The sequence below is a fragment of the Schistocerca gregaria genome, chromosome 1 (assembly GCF_023897955.1).
Source record: "Schistocerca gregaria isolate iqSchGreg1 chromosome 1, iqSchGreg1.2, whole genome shotgun sequence".
Classification (NCBI taxonomy): Eukaryota; Metazoa; Arthropoda; class Insecta; order Orthoptera; family Acrididae; genus Schistocerca; species Schistocerca gregaria.
This window is the reverse complement of record NC_064920.1, coordinates 602,245,123-602,268,375: the sequence shown is the minus strand read 5'-3', so window position 1 is coordinate 602,268,375 and position 23,253 is coordinate 602,245,123. Positions and strand designations below refer to the sequence as shown.

At 41.4% G+C, this 23,253-nt stretch overlaps 1 protein-coding gene across 1 annotated transcript in view; it reads right to left on the bottom strand.

Moving 5' to 3' along the window:
- The window catches only part of LOC126363580 (nephrin-like), a gene marked incomplete at its 3' end in the record, with an annotated part of 482,953 nt that overhangs the window by 109,482 nt on the left and 350,218 nt on the right, over positions 1-23,253 (bottom strand). Inside the window, exon 5 of the mRNA XM_050007978.1 lies at positions 7,420-7,623. Coding sequence (XP_049863935.1) covers positions 7,420-7,623 — 204 coding nt within the window. The remainder of the gene's footprint in view (positions 1-7,419; positions 7,624-23,253) is intronic.

The window sequence follows — 23,253 nt, the reverse complement described above, 5'->3', positions numbered from 1 at the left end:
TCAAGGCTATTGATTTAGAAGAATAAATCTGGCGAACTGTAAAATACTGCAAGGCAGCACGCCACCGCTGTAAAGGGAAACATTTGCAAAAGGGCTCCCATGTATTCTGTAGAGTTTTATCAGATAAGGTACAAGCATTACCGAGTCCCTTGCGAGACGGCTCCAGTTTACCTCGTAATGTCCACGTTCTCAGCGAAAAACGTCCGTGTCCTCGCGTAATAGCTCAGAGGTATAAAGGAAACTATATGCGTTGTGCTATATAGGGGTTAGCAAAATTACAACCAGAACCACATCTCCAGTGATGTGTAATGATAATATGTTAATTTAACAGCTCTGACAAGGTTTGTGCTCACTAATGTCGTAGGAAGAGCAGGCAGTTAATCCTCATTGGTAAAAGGGACGATTTATAAATCTCATCTTCGGACCTGCTTTTAGCAGTCGAGATCATACGAAACACTTAAGTACATAAAGGCATTCAAAATATAATACGTCCTTCATCACCAAGGAAGATAAAGTCGATTTTTTCAGGTCAATTTAATGTACTAGAGATTTGGCAGTGAGGAATATTTCACGAGTTCGGTCAGATTGCACCTTCGCAGTGTCTATAACAACCCTCTTACAAAGATCTATTGTATTAAGATTGTGTAACACTATGTTTTCACGACTGATGACTGTGCAGTGCTAGAAATATGGTATACACAGTACGCATTAGTCTCGGCTACTGAGTCACGACCAAAGATCATTTTATGGGATCTCTCGTAGATAAACTTTGTTTTCATCTTTATCATTAATACAGCCACAAATTTACACATTGCTTGCTCTAAAGAGGACAGTTTGGACTTGATTAACATGTCTAGTACGGAGTATCGCAAAGTTCTGTTAATATCGTTTTCCCTAGTAGTAATGACGACGTGAACTTGGTGTTAGCATTTACTGTTACGCCTTTATGCTGTTTCATTTGAAGGCAGTAATACGTTTTCAATACGTATCTAGCTTTGTGTTGGACCAAAAATGGGAAGTTGAAAATGAAATCTGCTGGCCCTTAGGCTGCATCGTGATCTTCTTCGACCCTCTGAAAATCGGTGGAACACCTTTCCAGATATCATACAGTAGTTAAGATATTCTCGAGAGAAGCTCGATTAAAATCTCAAACTGATTCAGGTTTTCAGTAGTTTACCCAAAACAACTGAAGAGGGGTTATATCTGAAACAGGGCGATACTGATGTCCTCGGGAATCGTTTTCTAATCCAAAATGGTGCTCTGTGTGGCGTCAATACTACAATACGTGTTAGAGTTTTGCATATGCATGCAAACCGCAAGCTGCGGTCCCTGACAAAGAGCTACAGCAGCCTCGGACAAACCGAGTTGTGACGTCACCGTATGCAGTGGAATGTGTATTATAAGCGGTGAGGATCAAAATTTTTCCGTTTACATAAAGGCTTCCAAAATATAACCATTCCGAAAATTTGTGGTGTAAGGACCCTTGGCGTTGGTAACGTATATTTGGTAGCTTAATGTTGGCTCCGCAATGGAATTCTTGCACCTACGAATGATACAAAATACCCTGCCATTGACACACCTACACTTAGGGATTTCCATAAAACGAAGTATCGTGCTGAAGTTTTATTTCACATCAGCTTAGCAAATAAAACAAATTATTCCTTTCGGGATGCTACTAAAACGTATCACATCTTGGATACCGTAAACGAGTTATACTCAGAAAATATAAAGATTGCAAAAATTTTATTTCTATGAAGTACACAATGTCAGATTCCACCCTAAATGTAATTTCAAAATTGACATGATATATGTTTGACGTTCTTTAGACGGCTCTCCCTTTTATTAGACGGACACCAAGTTGGTTTGCACTGGTTAGCGGTGAGAAACAGATGACTGACAGCCTGACTGGCACTTTCAGAAATAGCTCAGTGAGCAGCAAATGGGGCTACAAACGTTTACTGGACATGAGTGTATCTGTACCTGTCGAACCGAACTGTGCCTATCATCTATTGAGATACAAGCAGTAGTTACACTGGATCGATGATCTGCTCGTTGGGAAGTCGGCCGCTGCGTAGTCGATTTCGGTGGCGCACCCGTAATTCTCTGTCTACACAGTGGACACAATATGCTCTTCGCAAACTCCAAGGACTGAAATTACCTCGTCACAAGACAGAACACTAGATAAAATTTAACCACGAACGGAATTTAGCTCAAATATTCTTCCGCAAAGAAGTACTTCAATGTGCATCGGACTCCACACAGAGCTATAGAATCGTCACTCACGTAAAAAGACTAAGCGACTTTCTTTACAGATAATCGGGTTCAGGCGCTCGACGTGGTGAAATCTCAAAATGTAATAGTCAGATTCTAAGCTATAGGTCTCGCCAGCGAAGTGTGTAGGTCGATCATCGGATACAAGCTCCTTCGTTCTGTTCTCGCAAGGATCTGCGTCTCCATGCCGTACGCTGGCGCATCCTGGACACGGGACGTCAATGTCTGCGCTCAGGTGACAAAGCCCAGCCACCGTCACAGATACACTACCTCCTACTATGTAGATCATGAATCTCCCAGTCAATCGCAGGAAGCTCATACTTCTTTCAGACGATTTTCTGGAAGTTTCCATTTCCCCTCCTCAATCCTTAGCACTCCTCCAATCAAGCACCCGTCTCTGGTTTTCGGTGGGTATCGTGTCGCAGCCCTTCCTGTGGGAAGATTCCTCAGAAATCATATGGCGACCATCGTTTGATCGTCTGTGACTTCGTTCATTTATTCACATGAAGAGGACGTCTCTTCGCATGGTTCCACTCACGACGCTATTCTGCACTTTTCCTTTTGGTCCAACAGAGTGCAGCCTCCTGCTCGCACTACCGGTGTGTGCAGCCTGTAGCGTAGTAAACCGCCGTCTCCTCTCTGTCAGGGTAATAAACATCCGCCCTTGCAGAACACATGGGCTCCCCTCCAGCCTATCTTTATCCGATTGTAGCTTCTGTGGTATGCGCTGCCCACGTCACCATTTCTGCCAGCGCACAACTCTAATAAACTCCAAACAGACAGTACTACAGAAAATATTAGTACTTGGTGGTAGCTAATACCAGCCAATAAAATTATTAATAATCTTATATTGCATGGTAAAGAGTGATCTAACATAAATCGAAAAGAGTTTAGAGACTATTAAATGCATAGTGACAAAATCGTGCCGTCTTACAGTTGCCTCATTTAATATGCTAAGATCTTTCTGTTCAATTGGGCTACCACAAGCGCATGCGAAAATTAAAACGAATAGCAATGAATGAAATACCATAAATAAAACAGTGCAATGCAATATCCAATAACACTATATTAATGAGTGCTAATGAACTCTCCTTTTAATCCATACATAAAGATCGATAATCAGTGACAATCGGTTTTCGAACTCTGAACGTAGGAACAAGTTTGTGAACCTTTAGTTGCGTCTGTGCGGAAATAATATCAGATGATGAATATTGTCCATTTCCGTTTTAGAAGCTGTAAAATTTCCATTGTCACTCATCTCTGACATGAACATCAACTGTTTTTGTTGCCTGATTTTTCTTTCATGTAACAGTTCACATACCCCAAATCCTAATGTTCGGAAGCACATGCTAACACTATGTTAACACTATGGACTATAGATGAAAAACACTTGCGTGAAGTTTAGCTTTTCTAAATTTGAATACTGCCACTTGGTGGTGGTATCCGTCCCTGAAGACAGGTTTTCTGCTTCATAGGACTCACGGGATTCCCTGCTCTTTGTGAAAGAAGGTCGAAGATTTGAGTTTGAGATGCTAGAACTGGAAATACACGAAGTTTAGTTGACAGCCTTATGGCAGTGCTTTCTTTGTTCTCTTTATTACCATTAATCCCGATAGTAGGCACTTTCGACATAAACGGTAATGAACCCAATTGCAGAATTCACATCAGTACAATAAGATGTGACATCACGTGCGTAAAAGTGATAAAGGCTGTAGAGAACTGGCATCATGTGAATGAATCTTTTACAGATCTTTTCTTCCTCGGGGACGAACGTATTTCTAATAAAAGATAAATTTTGTGTTTCCATTTTGATATCATAAGATTGTAAATCCTGCATGGTAAGAAACGAAATATACATCGTTCCCATTTTTCTGAGATTTTTTTTTTCCATATACTTCTATGACGGAGCGAGGTGGTGCTGTGGTTAGAAACAGGACTCATAGTTAATAAGACGATGGATCCAGAACCTGTGGCCCATCCAGATTTCGGTTTTCTTATTAGCTTAAACTAAAAGCCGAGATAGTTCGTTTCAAAAAGACACGACTCTTCTTCCATAATCCCAACTTGTAGTCCCGACGTTAAGCTATAACTTTTCTTTTCATGTTTCTATACTTCCACGGTACTTACTTCCAATCCATCTTCCTTCTAAGGATTTAAGAGATATTTGAAATCTTATCAGTTATATGTGAATGAGTAAAATATATTTCTATTATAAGTTTTTGGCAACATAGGGCAGAAATTAAGCTAGTTTGAAAATTTTACTCATCCGATTGCTCTTCAAATTCAGAACGACTTAGCTGCATGCAAAGTGGTAAGTGGTTCCTTAAGAGAATTTTCATATTCTGTGTCCTGCGACCCATCTGCACTGTGATCTAATTTGAAGAAGCACAGCAATAATTACATTACAACGTTTTTAAGGCAAGATAGAATCTTCAGAGTAATGTTTGGAGCTAAACAGCCAGTGTTAACAACAATCTTCACTTATTCTTCTTCAAAATGCTTTTCATGATCGTAGTTTTAGTTGAACAGTTCGTGGGTCTTACACATTCTCGTATGAGTAATAATTAAAACTGGAAAACTGTCCTCATCAGTCCATAGTAAGAAATACCACTGTAACACAAAGTATTATAATTTTAGACTTGCCTTAAAACTTAATGTGTTCAGATTACCTAGTCTGAAAAATAGTTTAAATGACCATTTCGCCTTCCGTGAATTACAGTTTTTAGCTCTAAAAGGGTAAAGACATTTCAAAGTTAAATGGACTAGTTAATTTCTAATAAAATTGGAAATAATATTTTGTAGTTTATTAAAATCGCGCTGTGGAAGTGACTAATCGTCTACTTCAATCCCACTCATATTCACTAACGATCTTAATAGCTAACCTAGGATAAGCCTTCGATACTAACAAATTGTCTTGTTATTCTGTGTGATGCTGGGTTCTCTGAGCCACAGTTATTCCTAACACTCGTGTACGACATAGTAACAGCGCGAGCTTCAATCTATATAACTGGCGCTGTTAGTCGCGGATGATAATCTCTGTTGCAAGAGAAGTGCGGGCTCGAATTTGTACCAGAAAGAAAGGATGATTTAGATGATGTTCGTAATTATTCCAAACATATCGAATAGTAACAAAAATATTAGAAATAAAGTTATTTTACTAAATAATTTAGATAGCAGTTGTAGAAGTGGGTAGTATTTTTTTCCAAATCTGCCGAAATTAGCAGTTAACATCTCCCTCTACTACTATTTGTTCACAAGGAGCCACTAGCCTTCTATAGCTCCACATTTAGTCTCCACGTATTTTGGCATTGTGACAAGTTGAACTGCAGGCTTGCAGAATCTGAATGTAATTCCAACGTTCACTAAGAATGCTGTGTAATTTACAGGCAGCGAAATGTCAACCTCTGGTAGTGAGAATAAATTAAATCTTTTTGAGTAAAGCGCACCGCTTGTGCTATGGATGGGAGCAATTACGGCAAGTAGTTATGTAGAACAGTCTGGTATTCTTATAGGAGCTGCATAATACGCGATGACACTATCGACAGACACATTTTTAAATCATCAAGGTCTCTTTGACTATCTTGGTGGAAAAGTTTCATGTGGTGATTGGCAGAACTCGCAACTTAGGTATTGTATTAGAATACAAACGGAACATTTGACATACCAGTATTATACATTCTGCACATTAGAGAACGAGGATGGATCAAGTGACGTACCTAGTCCATAATTTAATAAGTACAGCGAAAGCACTCAGTGATACGTATTCAGTATGAACAACGGCTGCTCTTTTTCCCTGTTTAATGTCTCAGCTTTCATCCAGTGACAAGATCACCTAAGCGATTATTACAATTGTACCAGCGGTTTTATTCTTCTCATCTTATAAGCAACATGCACTGATATTATACTGATCTTCCAGAGAAACCTGTCAGAGTATACGAGGTGGCATTTTTCATACTTCTCAAACAGTATGACAGTGGACTCCTAAGGATTGTTAAATAATTGAGATTGATTAGGCAGTAATGTCTGCAGACAAAAATGGAAACTGCTCTTCCGTTAAATATAAAAACAGTCAATCGCTCCGATGAAGAGCCGAGTATTATTGTGCAACATCTTTTAAATAAATTAAAATTTTACATTTCGGTTTCTAAATATAACTGCAATATTTCATTAATTTACTGTGACCTCCACAGTTTCGATTCACGACGGCTTAAGTAGTTTTTGGAATCATTTGAAAAGAACGCCTTTTTCTTTCTGAGAGGTGGATTATACCATATTTTAACATTTCGGGCAGTACTGAATGTAATAATTATCATAGTAGCTTACATTCCATCATGATATGAATAAGATTTCTGAGTGTTACGAATACTGACAATTTTCCTTAAATGAAATGTAAAACTTCTAGTTCGACTATACTCAAAAATTTATCTCATGACTAAAATACCAGTGAGTCATAAAGGTAACCAATTAACTCACACAAAAGTTTATTAGGATGTGAGATAGAATGATCATACTCAGTGGTAAGTAAATCAAGTGGCAGTCTTGGTCTCATTGGTTCGGTATTGGAATAATACAGTTCACGAAGGAGATAGCTTTTAAAACTATGGTAGGGCCCACCCTAGAGTGTTACTCAAGTATGTGCGACCCAACGGGATGACAAGAGATACTAAATGTACAGAAAGAAGGACACCACGAACGAACGTCGTCAGGTTTGACGCTTGAGATAATACCACGAAAATATCGCAGAACTTGAAGTCACGGACTACCTCCCCTAAAGCTATTTACAGTTTTAAAAACAACAAATAATAAAGGAACTAGAAGTACACTAACACTTCATACGCGACATTCTCGTACAGATTGTGAAGATAATATTATACACGGATTCATTTAAGAAGTCCTTCATGCCTTACTGTGTGTGCTAATAGAATGGAAGAAACCTAATAACTGGTACAATGTAAAGTACTCTCCTTCAGTAATTTGAAGAGGCTATGGCGATAGGTACAGAAGCGGCAATATGTTTCGGCAAAGCGATCACTGCTACAGATACCTTGCAAGAGGGACACTTTGCATCATATTTTCCATAACGTTGTCATGCAGCTAGCGCATTTTTATCTGAAGTGCTCGCGCCTCTGGAATATGAGCAGTACTCACGCAGCAGGTCGAGCTGCAGCGCCGCCTCGCGCGGCTCGGTGAGCCGCGTGTTGTCGGCGCGGCAGGCGAACACGGCGCCCAGGTGGCGGCGCGCCACGCCTCGGAACGACACGCGGTTCTCGATGACGTCACCCACGTTCTGCTCCACGTCCGCGTCCAGCACCTCTCCGTCCAGCAGCCAGCGCACGCGCGGCTCCGGCTTGCCTGCGTCACACACTACCTTTAGCGTCGCTCTGAGGCGCTACAGCAGCTTACACAGAGAGCCATTTTCCGTTACCTGTTCCGTCTCTGCACAAGACAGTCGCATGCAATGTTAATAAATTTCTGTCGTATGGCAATTTTAGTACTCTGGCATTAAAATGTATTTTATCACAACTGGACATACTTGTCAAAGGGAGTTACCCGAAATTGTTATTTGTATAAAACGGATTCATTATCTGTATGTGTGTTACCAGTTTTTTATAATTTCAAACTGAAGGGTTTCGGCCAATGTCACCCATCTTCAGACACTTTAAACAATATATATATTTTTAAAGAGCGTCGTTTTGACCTAATACACAAAGCCTCAGCGTGGTGCTACTTGCGCCCTGATATTTACATTCCTCCCTTCATGATTGATTCACGGAGAACAGAAGACATATTCTTAAAACATTTTTAAAATTAGTGTCCCTTCAGAAAATATGTTTATCAGTATAGTAAACGGTCTATAATGATTTGTGTTTAGTATTCCGTGATTTATATATGTATATTATGTAGAAATTACGTTTTTAAATCCGTTAATACGTGGAGAAGTGTAAAACCCTACAGGTTTAGTATTTGCCAGTGAAGCTGATAGTTATTTTAGCACTCATTACTCTGTAACTACGAGAAATAGTTTGTTATAGAACGTTTGTACTGTAATACGACAGAAACTTTTTTCGATCCCTTACATTTCAGACATATGATTAAAACCAATTTGTCATTTATTTTCATATTTTCTCGCAGTACTGAACCTGGATGACAGTGCCCATAACCGGGCATTCTGAAATAATAAAAACAGCGATCGATAGAGTGAAAAGGTTGGATTTACAATGTATTTCCTCACTGTTTCCTAGACACACAAATTTAAAATAAATTCACAGAAGTGACATAAAACTCATATGAAACTATAAAATTACGCTCGTAATTATGCTTTCGTGGGCATCGCAGTACTTTGAGCAATAAGTCGGAAGATGCTAAAATTATCGTTATTGTAAAATATATTCTGTGATTTTGAGACTGTAACGTGCCTCAAGTATCAAACTTTACACGAAGGACATACTGTGTCTCAAAAGTCTGACAAGCATCCACTAAAAATTTTATTGAAGAGTGTCTCGACTTCTCAACAGTAAGTATAGTTCATTAATACAAGAAAAATACATATTTTTACGTTTTTAATAGCAATGTGTTGTTGCATCCACCTGAAATTACATCTTTCTTCTGATTAAATGCAAGGTACTGAAGGAATATTTCTGAAAAAGATTTTCATTCCCATATGAAGAACGTCAGGTTGAGACTTACACTTAAAATTCTAAAACTGAAATAATAAAATATTCATAATAACTGGAAAAACCATGCTGGATTGCAACAAAAAGAACCAACAAAAAATTCCGCAATAATACTTCTCAGAATGTAGAAATTGACTGCCAATTTAAAAAAAAAAAAAACGCTAATTCATCTTTGATGCACTCTGCAACACTAGTTTGTCCAAAAAACTTTACAGCTGATCATGATAATGGACACAGAGCATTGTTTTCATGACTTCTATTATTTCAAGTTAACTTGCATAAATTAAGTTGGACGAAGTGTGTTTTTAAAACGGCATTTTGTGGGCGAGTCTGTTCAATTGTAGCCCAGGTCAAGCAGTCAATCAGGGTAATATCAGTGACTTCCCGAAGGTATTCCCAGATTGGCCGTTAGCATCTATTTTTAACAGCCTTCAATTGACCTCTGAAATTTCGTTTGACACAATATTGTGCAATCATGAGAACTATTACTTTTCCTCTAGGTCAGCAACGTTGATGCTGCGGTATTAGATTCTCAGTGGTCTCAAGAAATGCCCACAGATTCAACGAGAGGGCAGGTCACCCCTCTAACTCACCCTCCACCCTTCTAAATACCTGTAAACTCCTTGAACATTTTTCAAATTAACTCTAAATTGAAACTCAACTTCAGTATGACTGTTTTCTGTTGATAGTATAACTCGAATAAAAACACATTCGTTTCTTTCAATATGTGCATATTTATAAGGTATACTGATTCCTGAAAGGATCCCAATGGATTTTTGAGGATTCTAAGAATTCATGCCAGTGCGCCACGTAGCTAAGACATTTATTCAGTTTCCGGATACGCAAACCAGATAAGCAACGTGCCTTACTTACCTCTTACAGCTGACGCCAATGACAAGAAATCACAAAAAGTGAACGCTTGCCTCTACAGTTACGAGGAATGATTGAGCACTATTATCAAGATACGCAATTTACAGAAATGAATTCATCAAATAGTTCGTTTTGCAACCTGCACCACAGAAGTAACGAGCTGCCCTTATTGGTGCGCCATCACAGTTTTCTTTATCTTAAATGTCTTTGTGACTAATGCCCTTTTGGCGTATTTATTATTTTATAAATGACATATAAGTACTGCCAGTATTTCACGATGATTCCGTACTTATACTCTATCATACGATTTTAGTCATAATTCTGTAACCATGTTATAAAATGTAGACCATTATTTGATTTAAGTTCTGAGGAAGACACTCCTGACAGTGTTGAAACCCTGTTATTCATTAAAAATAGAGACTGAGGGCTGTTTTCCTTTCAGTTGTTCTTCAACTAAGTCCGCCTATAGCAACAAACGATAAAATAGAAATACAAAGTAGAAACACGTATGCATGAGATAGAAGGTGACATGAAAAATCTCTTACGCATAGAGGGTGACAATTATTGAGCAATATGAAAAAACGCTAATTAGTTACAAACTACGGTGTGCACATACTTTATTCAAGATGTAAACGTCACTAGATACACTCGGATGTAGGTTATGACATGTTCGATGTGCCAGCTATCATTGGCGATGATATGGCGCCCTCCAGTATCAAAATTCTGCATGACCCGCTGCGGTGTCGGAACATCGATGCTGTTATTGAACGCCGACTGGCTGTTTTCAGCACAGCAGTTGTTTAGGGGTTATTACTGTACACGTTGTCTTTAATATAGCTCCGCAAAGAGGAGTTGCATTTGTTCAGATCCGGAGAATATGGCAGTCAATCGAGGTACCCCTGAACCAGAATTAGGTCGCTCATCTTGTCGAAATCAGGGCCACTTTGGATAATGGGGGTGAAATCAACTTCCAAAACCCTCGCGTACCGTTTGGTAGTCACCGTGTCATGGAGTAATTTCGCACTGATTACTCCGAGACTGGACATTCCACACCACACAGTCGCCCGTTGAGGGCGAAGAGACTTCTTGATCGCGAAATGCGGTTTCTTAGCCCTCCAAATGCGCCAATTTTGTATAATGACGAACCCATCCAAACAAAAGTGAGCTTCGTCGCTTAACCAAACCATACTAATTCGCAGCATGCCCCGCAGCCAACCACGCAGCTTTAACGTACTAACGCAAATCGTCCAGAAGTTATGACGATTTTATTTCATATTGTTCAATAATTGACTCCCTGTAAGTTTCCAATATATTTAGGCTTCGGTAGTTTTATTTAAAGCGAAGGAACCTAAGCAACCAACATCACCAAAAGTATAGGACGTAAGAAAATTATATCAGTAGACGTTGAAAATGTACTCAAACAGAAACTGATGGTGGAAACCTGGGACTGGAAACATCGTTCACCTAATCGCAAGCACTTTTGTGATGAGTGAGGAGACGTTCGGCAGTGTTTAACATCCAGACTGCTGCCAAGTCCACTGTACCGAACTCTTCAGGACACCCTGAAAATGCCATCTAGTTTGTCGGTAACTGGACAATCGTAAGAGAGACTTGGAACATAAACAATTCATTTTCAAATATACTTAGTTGTCTAGGTATATGGTCTCCTGATGCAGAGTTAAGGCCCACAGTTAGAGGATCGTGGCCCGAAATGTTGATATCGAGAGGAAAATGTAATGCAACTTGTTATGTTGAACCAACATCTGCTTTTGCCTCAGTCTGATTCCTTTTTATTTTTTCGGTGATATGAAGATTAAAGGGGTTGAAATGGCGCAGGCTTTACTTGGATTTTACTTGTGGTTTAATTGTTTCATAAATGGTGGCGGGTAGGCACGTATTGATTCTCCAGGATTTTGTGGACGAGATTACGATGAAACATAAATTAGTAACCCGTTTCACGTTGTTGTCTACTGAATTGAATGAACGAAGATTCTGCTAATATATTTTCAAATGCTTCAATCAACCTGAGAAGCATAGCTTCCTACTGACATATGCTTCCGTATGTTCAAACTGCATATTCCACAACGTTTCTGATAGTTAAATAGCGGCAGTAAGCTGTGTGTACAATGTTACAACCTCACAGCGGACAGTGGTATTTTAGAGGGCATGTTTATAACTAGAGTTCTTATATAAACAATCCTGATGGAAGAATGTCCGCAACTGAGCATTATAGCAGATGTTGAAAATACCGCTTCAGTTGTAAATTACTTTATTTTTACATGACCGGTTTCGGACTGTTATAAGCCCATTCTCAGGTGTCGTTAGCTGTGCCGTGATCCCCAAGCGCTGCGTGTACCAGGCTCGGAGTGCTGCCAATGAGCGCAGAACAGTGAGTGACTCCACACCTTCCCAAGGTTTGCTGGATGATGGAATGCCGTGTTTCTTGAATAGAGATCAAAAGTAGTTCAAAAACTATTTTTAGAGCTTGAACTGACCTTAGAAGAAATAATCCAACCTATTTTGTGTGTCGTAGTTTTTGCAGGACATTTACCCGTAATGTTATGTGTGAAAAAATTGCTGTAGAAGCAGCGGGAGGATACAGGTGGCCCTACATAAAATTATTAGATCTATTTTGTCGGGATAGTTATATTTAATTCGTCTGTTGAGACAAATGATTCATCTTCCTGGCTATATCGTAAAGGATAAATATTATATATCGCACATGGGTTGATATCTAATGCAAGAAGATGTTGCAAGTTGATATGTGATTGGACGAAGTTATCTATGTATATAAACCATGTATCCGACATACGTTAATTAATCGCAATCTGAATTTTGAATTAGGAATCCAATGACTACAAAATGGAACAAAACAGTCACTTCTGTTTATTATGCTAAAGTTATTGGCGAAACAGTTGGTGAACAATGGAGATATTAAAATAACAAAACGTTGACCCATGTGACACAGGAGCTCGGAGAGAGATTCTAATAATTGTTCATGTGAAAATAAAGTCAGTTATGAAGATGCACCGTGATTGTTATGACGTTCATCGAAAAGACGGATAGTACTACAGAAACAAACAGGTTACAGTTGCGGCTAGACTTGAAAGCAGACCGATCAATGAATCTAAAAGGAAGTCTTCAAAATGAACGTTGAAGTAATCGAAACACTGTTACATGTCTTAATTTTACCTACACATTGTCTCACGGTTTGGATTCGATCTCATTACAGCAAACTGCAGACGGGGCTGAAGTGGCTACAGAATCGGTCATTGGCAGCAGCAGTGAGCCTCGCCAGTGAGGAAGGCAACATCGGCCAAAAATTTCTCGAAGTCTAATGACACAGTGTCTCAGGTGGTGCAGCAAGCTAGTGGAAGTTATGTCTGGTGATAAGGACTTCCTAAGATCATGACACTATCGAAGATCCAGTAAATTCTGATCGAATGTTTACTAAAAGGTAACCCTCAATGTCCAAGTTTTGCGTCCCTTCCTGTATTCAGATTGGCTGGCCTCCAGTTTTCGAGCACTGACTGGTAAAAATGCTGCTTGGGATAAGGAAGTCCCCTTTCCTGGGGTATCCTCTAGCCTGTTTACCAGTAACGTGCATTCTGACATTTAAGACATTTTCTTTCCGTGTTCCTCTGTGACCAACTACATGGGTCCTCATCGGCACAATTATGCATCTCTGCCTTCTAGTCTATTTATTGTAGCCAATCTGTACGATTATTATGTCGTGTAAACATTTTTTTCCCCTTGTGCAGCCAAACACCCGGTGGCGTCTCTCACTTTCAAAGGACCAAAACTGAGTGTTCCCATTGCCTTTTATAGATATTTATATGTGGTGTCAGATACTTTCCAGAAAAAAATTCAGCTTTCTATTTTTGTGCACAATAGTAGTTTCTGCTGAAAAACATCCCTCCTCCTTCCTCTCCTTGGGTTGTTAAGCGGTCATGTGAAATCCAGTGTGTGTCAGACCACTATACCCTAGGTGCCACAGTGCGGCATTGCAAAAGGCTGTCTTGTGTACTATTGACAACTGACCTGGGCGGCTCCGGGCGTGTCCTTTCGCAAAATGGCTCCGATGGTAGTAGCTTGCCTTACTCTCCGGGCAGTCCGAGTGTTTCTACATCGTCTCAAATCTTCTTTCAACGTCCCTTCATTTATATAAGACATTCTAGTACGAGTAAAAGAATAAATGAATAATGTTACATTAATCAGTTACCGATAAAAACTTGTGTCCTTATATAGCACATTCCTCAGTGTAGACTAAATATTATAATCAAATTGGTTTTTAGATATAATTTGAAACACTGTACTGGACTATTTTCGGAAAAACGGTTGTGTAACACTGGTTCATCCATCTAATACCTACTGTAAAGCTACTGATGACTGCAACCGCTGGTCCCGGTGGAGGTTCGAGTCCTCCCTCGGGAATGGGTGCGTGTGTTTGTCCTTAGGATAATTTAGGTTAAGTAGTGTGTAAGCTTAAGGACTGATGACATTAGCAGTTAAGTCCCATAAGATTTCACACACATTTGAACGTTTTTGTTGCCTTCGAGTCCCCCTTTGGGCATGGGTGCGTGTGTTTGTCCTTAGGATAATTTAGGTTAAGTAGTGTGTAAGCTTAGGGACTGATGACATTAGCAGTTAAGTCCCATAAGATTTCACACACATTTGAACATTTTTGTTGCATTCAAGCCGCTTTTAATTCAATGAATAGGTACAAAGCCACATTTGGGTATAAACTTTTTAGTAAATTACTTTGTAATAAACATTGTATTTCAGTAACAGGTTGAGAATTTGATACTTGCTAGTTTGGTTTATCTGAGACATATAAATGAACCAATGGGCTGTTTGGTCATTGTTTGGTTTCATGCATAAGGGTAATGTCGTTAACTCCTTTTGAGCAGATCTCTTTGCCTCAGAGTAGCACTTGTAGGAAATGTCGTCCTTGATTATAAACTTAATATATTCTGTCTCCCAATTAGACTTCTATTCCTTTCTTTGGCTCCCTCAAGTTAAGTGGAAGTCTGTCTGCTCTTCTGCAAAGGTCTTATCTTGCGAATTCTATGCAAATCCCAACTCTCATCTTATCAGTCGACTTAATTTTCAGCATTCGTCTGTGATACTGCTTCTCAAACGCCATGATTCTTATCTTTTCTGATTTTTCCCACAATCTGTAATTCATCTTAATACAGAACTTTATTACAAACGTAAATTTTCCGAAATTCCATCCCCCAATTAATATATCTTTACACTAACTGTACAAAAAGGAAGGAATGTTAATCTTCAGTGTAACTTCTTACAGCCGCAAGAGTGGCCGTTCGGTTCTAGGCGCTGCAGTCTGAAACCGCGAGACCACTACGGTCGCAGGTTCGAATCCTGCCTCGGGCATGGATGTGTGTAATGCCCTTAGGTTAGCTAGGTTTCACTAGTTCTAAGTTCTAGGGGACTAATGACCTCAGAAGTTGAGTCCCATAGCGCTCAGAGTCATTTGAACCATTTTTTTTAACTTCTTACATACACAAACCACTGGCGGGCACGTAAACCATTTAGTGATTCCATTATCTAGGGCTTGCAGGATGGCCACCAGAGTGCATTAGCTGTTTTGGTGTTCAGAGTTGTTATCACATCTGATAAGGCATAGAAGAGGGGTGAACACCATCGTCTTGAATCATTACTGTGAAGGACACAGAAATGCTGGGTACTGATGTCAGACAGCATTATCAGCACTTGTTGTCTCCATTTCTCTGGTGGTCGGATCGCCTAGTATTCAGATGTCACAGTGGCCTGATGTTGGACTGCATAGGAGCGTGAGGGCAGACATACACTCCTGGAAATGGAAAAAAGAACACATTGACACCGGTGTGTCAGACCCACCATACTTGCTCCGGACACTGCGAGAGGGCTGTACAAGCAATGATCACACGCACGGCACAGCGGACACACCAGGTACCGCGGTGTTGGCCGTCGAATGGCGCTAACTGCGCAGCATTTGTGCACCGCCGCCGTCAGTGTCAGCCAGTTTTCCGTGGCATACGGAGCTCCATCGCAGTCTTTAACACTGGTAGCATGCCGCGACAGCGTGAACGTGAACCGTATGTGCAGTTGACGGACTTTGAGCGAGGGCGTATAGTGAGCATACGGGAGGCCGGGTGGACGTACCGCCAAATTGCTCAACAAGTGGGGCGTGAGGTCTCCACAGTACATCGATGTTGTCGCCAGTGGTCGGCGGAAGGTGCACGTGCCCGTCGACCTGGGACCGGACCGCAGCGACGCACGGATGCACGCCAAGACCGTAGGATCCTACGCAGTGCCGTAGGGGACCGCACCGCCACTTCCCAGCAAATTAGGGACACTGTTGCTCCTGGGGTATAGCCGAGGACCATTCGCAACCGTCTCCATGAAGCTGGGCTACGGTCCCGCACACCGTTAGGCCGTCTTCCGCTCACGCCCCAACATCGTGCAGCCCGCCTCCAGTGGTGTCGCGACAGGCGTGAATGGAGGGACGAATGGAGACGTGTCGCCTTCAGCGATGAGAGTCGCTTCTGCCTTGGTGCCAATGATGGTCGTATGCGTGTTTGGCGCCGTGCAGGTGAGCGCCACAATCAGGACTGCATACGACCGAGGCACACAGGGCCAACACCCGGCATCATGGTGTGAGGAGCGATCTCCTACACTGGCCGTACACCTCTGGTGATCGTGGAGGGGACACTGAATAGTGCACGGTACATCCAAACCGGCATAGAACCCATCGTTCTACCATTCCTAGACCGGCAAGGGAACTTGCTGTTCCAACAGGACAATGCATGTCCTCATGTATCCCGTGCCACCCAACGTGCTCTTGAAGGTGTAAGTCCACTACCCTGGCCAGGAAGATCTCCGGATCTGTCCACCATTGAGCATGTTTGGGACTGGATGAAGCGTCGTCACACGCGGTCTGCACGTCCACCACGAACGCTGGTCCAACTGAGGCGCCAGGTGGAAATGGCATGGCAAGCCGTTCCATAGGACTACATCCAGCATCTCTACGATCGTCTCCATGGGAGAATAGTAGCCTGCATTGCTGCGAAAGGTGGATATACACTGTACTAGTGCCGACATTGTGCATGCTCTGTTGCCTGTGTCTATGTGCCTGTGGTTCTGTCAGTGTGATCATGTGATGTATCTGACCCCAGGAATGTGTCAATAAAGTTTCCCCTTCCTGGGACAATGAATTCACGGTGTTCTTATTTCAATTTCCAGGAGTGTAGTTGTTGCCGGGGTTCTGGTCACAATATGTGACCACTACAAGGAAGGATCGTCCTGTGGTGAACCAAAAACTTCGTACCCTCCCCCCCCCCCCCCCCCCCCCATTATCTACGCCAGTTATCCGACAACAAGCAACGGATTCCGTGGAACATTCAGTGTCATTTCGCATTGGTCGGAGACTGTCAGCAACTGGACTAGGCAATTATCTTCCCATCCGCAGGCTGGCTTTAACACAACCACAGAAGCATCTGTGTTTGGAGTGGCGTCCTTGAATGAGACTGCGATGACTTTTCGTAGGTGAATCACAGATGTGCACTTTAATGAATCACCATTGCCGGCGAGTGTTGCGGCGACCTGGGAAGATGTCTCTCTCCCGGCGTAATGGTGTTGGGAGCCATCGGGTATGACTTTAATTCATGGGTGGTTGTGAATGAGGGAACTCTTATGGCAGAACGCTAACTCACTGACATTTTCTGCCACATGTGTTACATCTCATGTGACAGTAACGTAGTGCCATTTTTGAACTGTACGTTGCTCATCCACTCATGGCACGTGTCTCTACGAACTCTGTGTGGTACTGATATAGACGTGTGACTATCAAATGTCTCCAGGTGTGTCCCCCATAGAATATGTGTGAGACCAGCTTGGACGTCAACTACGTCACTGTGCCAGTATCCAGGATTTGAAGCACCATTTATAACATTTGTGGGCCAGGTGGTCTCAGGAGAGGATACTGCGGCTGTATGACACACATCAAAACCGAATCAGTGTATGTCTACATGTCAAAGTGGGTGTAACGCCATGCGGATGAATGGGTTCAAAAATGGCTCTGAACACTATGGGACTCAACATCTTAGGTCATAAGTCCCATAGAACCTAGAACTACTTAAACCTAACTAACCTAAGGACATCACACACACCCATGCCCGAGGCAGGATTCGAACCTGCGATCGTAGCAGTCCCGCGGTTCCGGACTGCAGCGCCAGAACCGCAAGGCCACCGCGGTTGTGAAGCAGTGTATTTGGAACGTTTCGATCCTTGGTTTGTTATTTTAAGTTACCAGCAACAAGAAGATGCTGTGCGGAAGTGCGCTGCCCTTCGCTTTTCGACATCATGGGGAGTCAAAACGTCGTCAGCAGACTGGCATAGACACATTTGTGTATTCACTCCGTCGCTTGAACTTTGTGAAATTAATTATTCGCATCATAAACCATAAACATAGCTGTTATTTTACGAATATATCTGTTGTAAGAAGTGTATTTCCTTGAAGCAAATGATATTTTACAGGAAACGACTCTGTGATATCAGTATCAGTAAGTCGCTACTGGAAACCTACATTCTTCTACACTGTATGAGGTGACGTCCTTTCGAGGAATACCTGAATCCTCACATGTCATATCTACAAATGCACCTGTAATGTGAACAGTTCGAATTTCCTATGACATCCTGCGACCTACATTTCGGTCCCTCCGTATTGTATCTGACCTTTTTTTTTTTTCGTGATGAATGGAACGCAACCACATCATCAAAGAAGATTACGAGACAAATGTTGCAGTATCAGTTGAAATGCGTGTTCAGATCAATACCAGGTTAACTTCGTTGATGAAGAATACCTACATGAAACCACTAACATACTCTTGGCACGGGCCCTAAGCTACGAAAGAGGTTCTAATTTCAGTCATAAAGTCTTATCTACAGGTTTCGTGACTCTCACTCATGGCTGTACGTGCAATTTAGCTATTATCTCGGTGCTTCAGTTCATCAATATGGCAGTTAAGTCGCTATAACGATCTAATTATCAAACAGAGAACTGATAATTGCATACATTTGTTCTCATCGGCAAGTTTGTTACGGTTGCCAGCCGTTGAGATTTATCGTGCAAAGCAGTCGTAAGGCATTGAGTCTCGGAAGAACAAGTTATGGCCTCGTTAAAAGGCAAATCGTAATTCCACAGTGATACCAATAGGAGAAAAGAGCATCTTGGAAACTGCGAAAATTTGTACGCCGTTCACGATAAAAGAGACTTCTCTCAGGAATACTCGTAGACGATGTTATCGATGTGATGGCGTAATTAGTGGCACTTCTAGTGCCAACCAGGTAATCCAAAGATTCACCATTTCGAATTTAGGCATCTGTTTCTCTATATGACGCAATTCATTACGTAATGGAAAAGGTTATTAGTTGTTACATTGTCGTTCTACGAACTCTTAATGTAGCTGGGAACTTTATTGTTAATGACATGTATAGTTTATTGGAAGCAACGTGAAAAATCTACATCTACATCTACATCCATACTCCGCAAGCCACCCGACGGCGTGTGGCGGAGGTTCTACCATCTATTCCAGTCTCGTATTGTTCGTGGAAAGAAGGATTGTCGGTATGCTTCTGTGTGGGCTCTAACCTCTCTGATTTTATCCTCATGGTCTATTCGCGAGATGTACGTAGGAGGGAGCAATATACTGCTTGACTCTTCGGTGAAGCTATGTTTTCGAAACTTTAACAAAAGCCCGTACCGAGCTACTGAGCGTCTCTCCTGCAGAGTCTTCCACTGGAGTTTATCTATCATCTCAGTAACGCTTTCGCGATTACTAAATGATGCTGTAACGAAGCGCGCTGCTCTCCGTTGGATCTTCTCTGTCTCTTCTATCAACCCTATCTGGTACGGATCCCACACTGTTGAGCAGTATTCAAGCAGTGGGCGAACAAGCGTACTGTAACCTACTTCCTTTGTTCTCGGATTGCATTTCCATAGGATTCTTCCAATGAATCTCAGTCTGGCATCTGCTTTACCGACGATCAACTTTATATGATCATTCCATTTTAAATCACTCCTAATGCGTACTCCCAGATAATTTATGGAATTAACTGCTTCCAGTTGCTGACCTGCTATTTTGTAGCTAAATGATACGGGATCTATCTTTCTATGTATTCACAGCACATTACGCTTGTCTACATTGAGATTCAATTGCCATTCCCTGCACCATGCGTCAATTCGCAGCGGATTATCCTGCATTTCAGTTCAATTTTTCATTGTTGCAACCTCTCGATACACCACAGCATCATCTGCAAAAAGCCTCAGTGAACTTCCGATGTCATCCACCAGGTCATTTATGTATACTGTGAATAGCAACGGTCCTATGACACTCCCCTGCGGCACACCTGAAATTACTCTTACTTCGGAAGACTTCTCTCCATTGAGAATGACATGCTGCGTTCTGTTATCTAGGAACTCCTCAATCCAATCGCACAATTGGTCTGATAGTCCGTATGCTCTTACCTTGTTCATTAAACGACTGTGGGGAACTGTGTCAAACGCCTTGCGGAAGTCAATAAACATGGCATCTACCTGTGAACCCGTGTCTATGGCCCTCTGAGTCTCGTGGACGAATAGCGCGAGCTGGGTTTCACACGACCGTCTTTTTCGAAACCCATTCTGATTTCTAGTCTCCAGAAAAGTCATTATACTCGAACATAATACGTGTTCAAAATTCTACAACTGATCGACGTTAGAGATATAGGTCTATAGTTCTGCACACCTGTTAAACGCCCCTTCTTGAAAACGGGGATGACGTGTGCCCTTTTCCAATCCTTTGGAACGCTTCGCTCTTCTAGAGACCTACGGTACACCGCTGCAAGAAGGGGGGCAATTTCCTTCGCGTACTCTTGTGTAAAATCGAACTGGTATCCCATCAGGTCCAGCGGCCTTTCCTCTTTTGAGCGATTTTAATTGTTTCTCTATCCCTCTGTCGTCTATTTCGATATCTAACATTCTGTCATCTGTTCGACAATCTATAGAAGGAACTACAGTGCAATCTTCCTCTGTGAAACAGCTTTGGAAGAAGACATTTAGTATTCCGGCCTTTAGTCTGTCATCCTCTGTTTCAATACCATTTTGGTCACAGAGTATCTGCACATTTTGTTTTGATCCACCTACCGCTTTGACATAGGATCAAAATTTCTTAGGATTTTCTGCCAAGTCAGTACATAGAACTTTACTTTCGAATTCATTGAACGCCTCTCGCATAGCCTTCCTCACACTATATTTCGCTTCGCGTAATTTTTGTTTGTCTGCAAGGCTTTGGCTATGTTTATGTTTGCTGTGAAGTTCCCTTTGCTTCCGCAGCAGTTTTCTAACTAGGTTGTTGTACCACGGTGGCTCTTTTCCATCACTTACAATCTTGCTCTCCAGCGCTGTACAAACGGACTGAACAGGCGCAAAGAATAATTTAAAATGAAACAATCCACTGTCGTATACAGGCAGTGCTATGACTGTGTGTATTGCATTAAAAAACTGCAATACCTTAGACAAACGCAACAATTTTGGTGTTACGTGTACGTTCGTGAATCTCTAGTGATAGAAACACATTATGTGATGGTGGACGCAAACATAAAACGCGCTTCTCGTGAAAGGCCATAGATGATGATAAGGGAAGGAAGGTCTGTCTAGACCACTAATACTTCTGTTGAAACACAGTGTAATAGTATGGAATTTACTTCGTTCTTTATACTGAAGAACATTTCTTCAAAGCCTAAGCGACCATTGATATATCTATCCACTTGGCTGATAATCGCCGATTGTCTCTTGTCATTACTTCTGGAAACACTGTGAAAGGTTCAGAATTTATGAACTTTGGCAGACACTAACCATATAACTATATTTCTGTACTGAATATAGCTGAGTCTCGCGTCACACATGAATCTTATACAAAGCGCTGGCAGTAATGGAGTCAGGTTGTGGTCCCTGCACCAGTATTAAACAATCAGACGTGCGAAAGGTTATCGACAAGGTACGAGACTAGCTCTGTAACTTCGCCATGTTCCTGAAGCTGAAGATCGATTTCAAAGTTTTACCGTTCTGCCACCACTGCGTGGTTCTAGCACGAATCGCAGATTTTGCTTGCCACGTTTCGAAAAGAAGACTCTAGGTGACATTTCAGCAGTGACAGAAACGCTGGGAGCCCGAAGTATTTGTAAAAGGTGACTATTTTGAGGATAATAAATATTTGATCGTAGATACGTAAGAAAGTACCTTCTTGTAAATAGCTTGGAAACTTTTTGACACCCCCACGTATCTGTACATTATCACACCATCGTCCGTGGAATGTTGGCCATCCTTCATCTTCACTACTCGAAATCTTTGCATGTAAGGTTGCGTCCCAACATGCAAACAAATCATGGTATCGATAAGTTTTTCTGAAACTGCTTAATTACTGCAACAGAACAGAATTACCGTGAAAAAAAAGATTATCATCGCTTAGTCAGCGACGACTCAACAGTAGACAATACTTCACACGCCACGCGTTAAAATGACAGAAAATCGAAGACCGTATGAGAAAAATTTTTATACCCCCTTTTTAAACTTCTGGCGTTTATGAAGCTCTCTAAGTATCTGATGTAGATGCAGATACATTCATTATAATTAAACATTATTCAGCTGCATTAAACTTAAGTACAGTGTAAGTGTAAGGGGTAGCCTATATTGGTCGGGAGCAGTAATGGCCAGTGCCGGTGATTAACCATGCTTATTAATAGCTGATGATCTGAAACCATTTCTTATTCCATTGAACTCAAATTAATATTTAATAATCAAATTAATTAACTTAGAAATATATGTGACAGCAAAATGCGGACACTGACGCAGTATGCCCAACTACACACGTTAAAAAACAGAGATCACAATACTGTAATTAGGAAAGAAAGCTGAGAGCTGAAAGGAAGTAGAGCTTACCCAGTGCCACATGAAAGTTATTAAACCCGGACATCGAAGTACTGGAATGCGAATGCACACTGTTAAGTGGTAAGTTACTTCAGAATGGAAAGCAACTCCTGCTTGTAGTGCCGTGTATTTGCCAAGTGAAAAGTTTACAAACTCTGACAGGCAGTGAAAATTATACTGCGGCACAGCTCAACGCAGCACACAGCTTCCCAGTAAACCAGCAAACGATGGACTCCATAATGATGACTCCCAGAGCAGCAGGCAACACACACATGACGCGTTCTATTCGGAGATTGTGTTTCTAACGGAAGTGAATCACTGAACAGGATATGCTGTCGAACTAAATACCTCTTGTCTGTGACAGGCTGGACATAGTATTTCTGTGAGAAGAGATTTAGCACTGCTAACGCCTCCAGAAAATGTGTCAGCCTCAGTAAGCTGAATGGTACCTAGCCGTTCAAAAAAGTACAG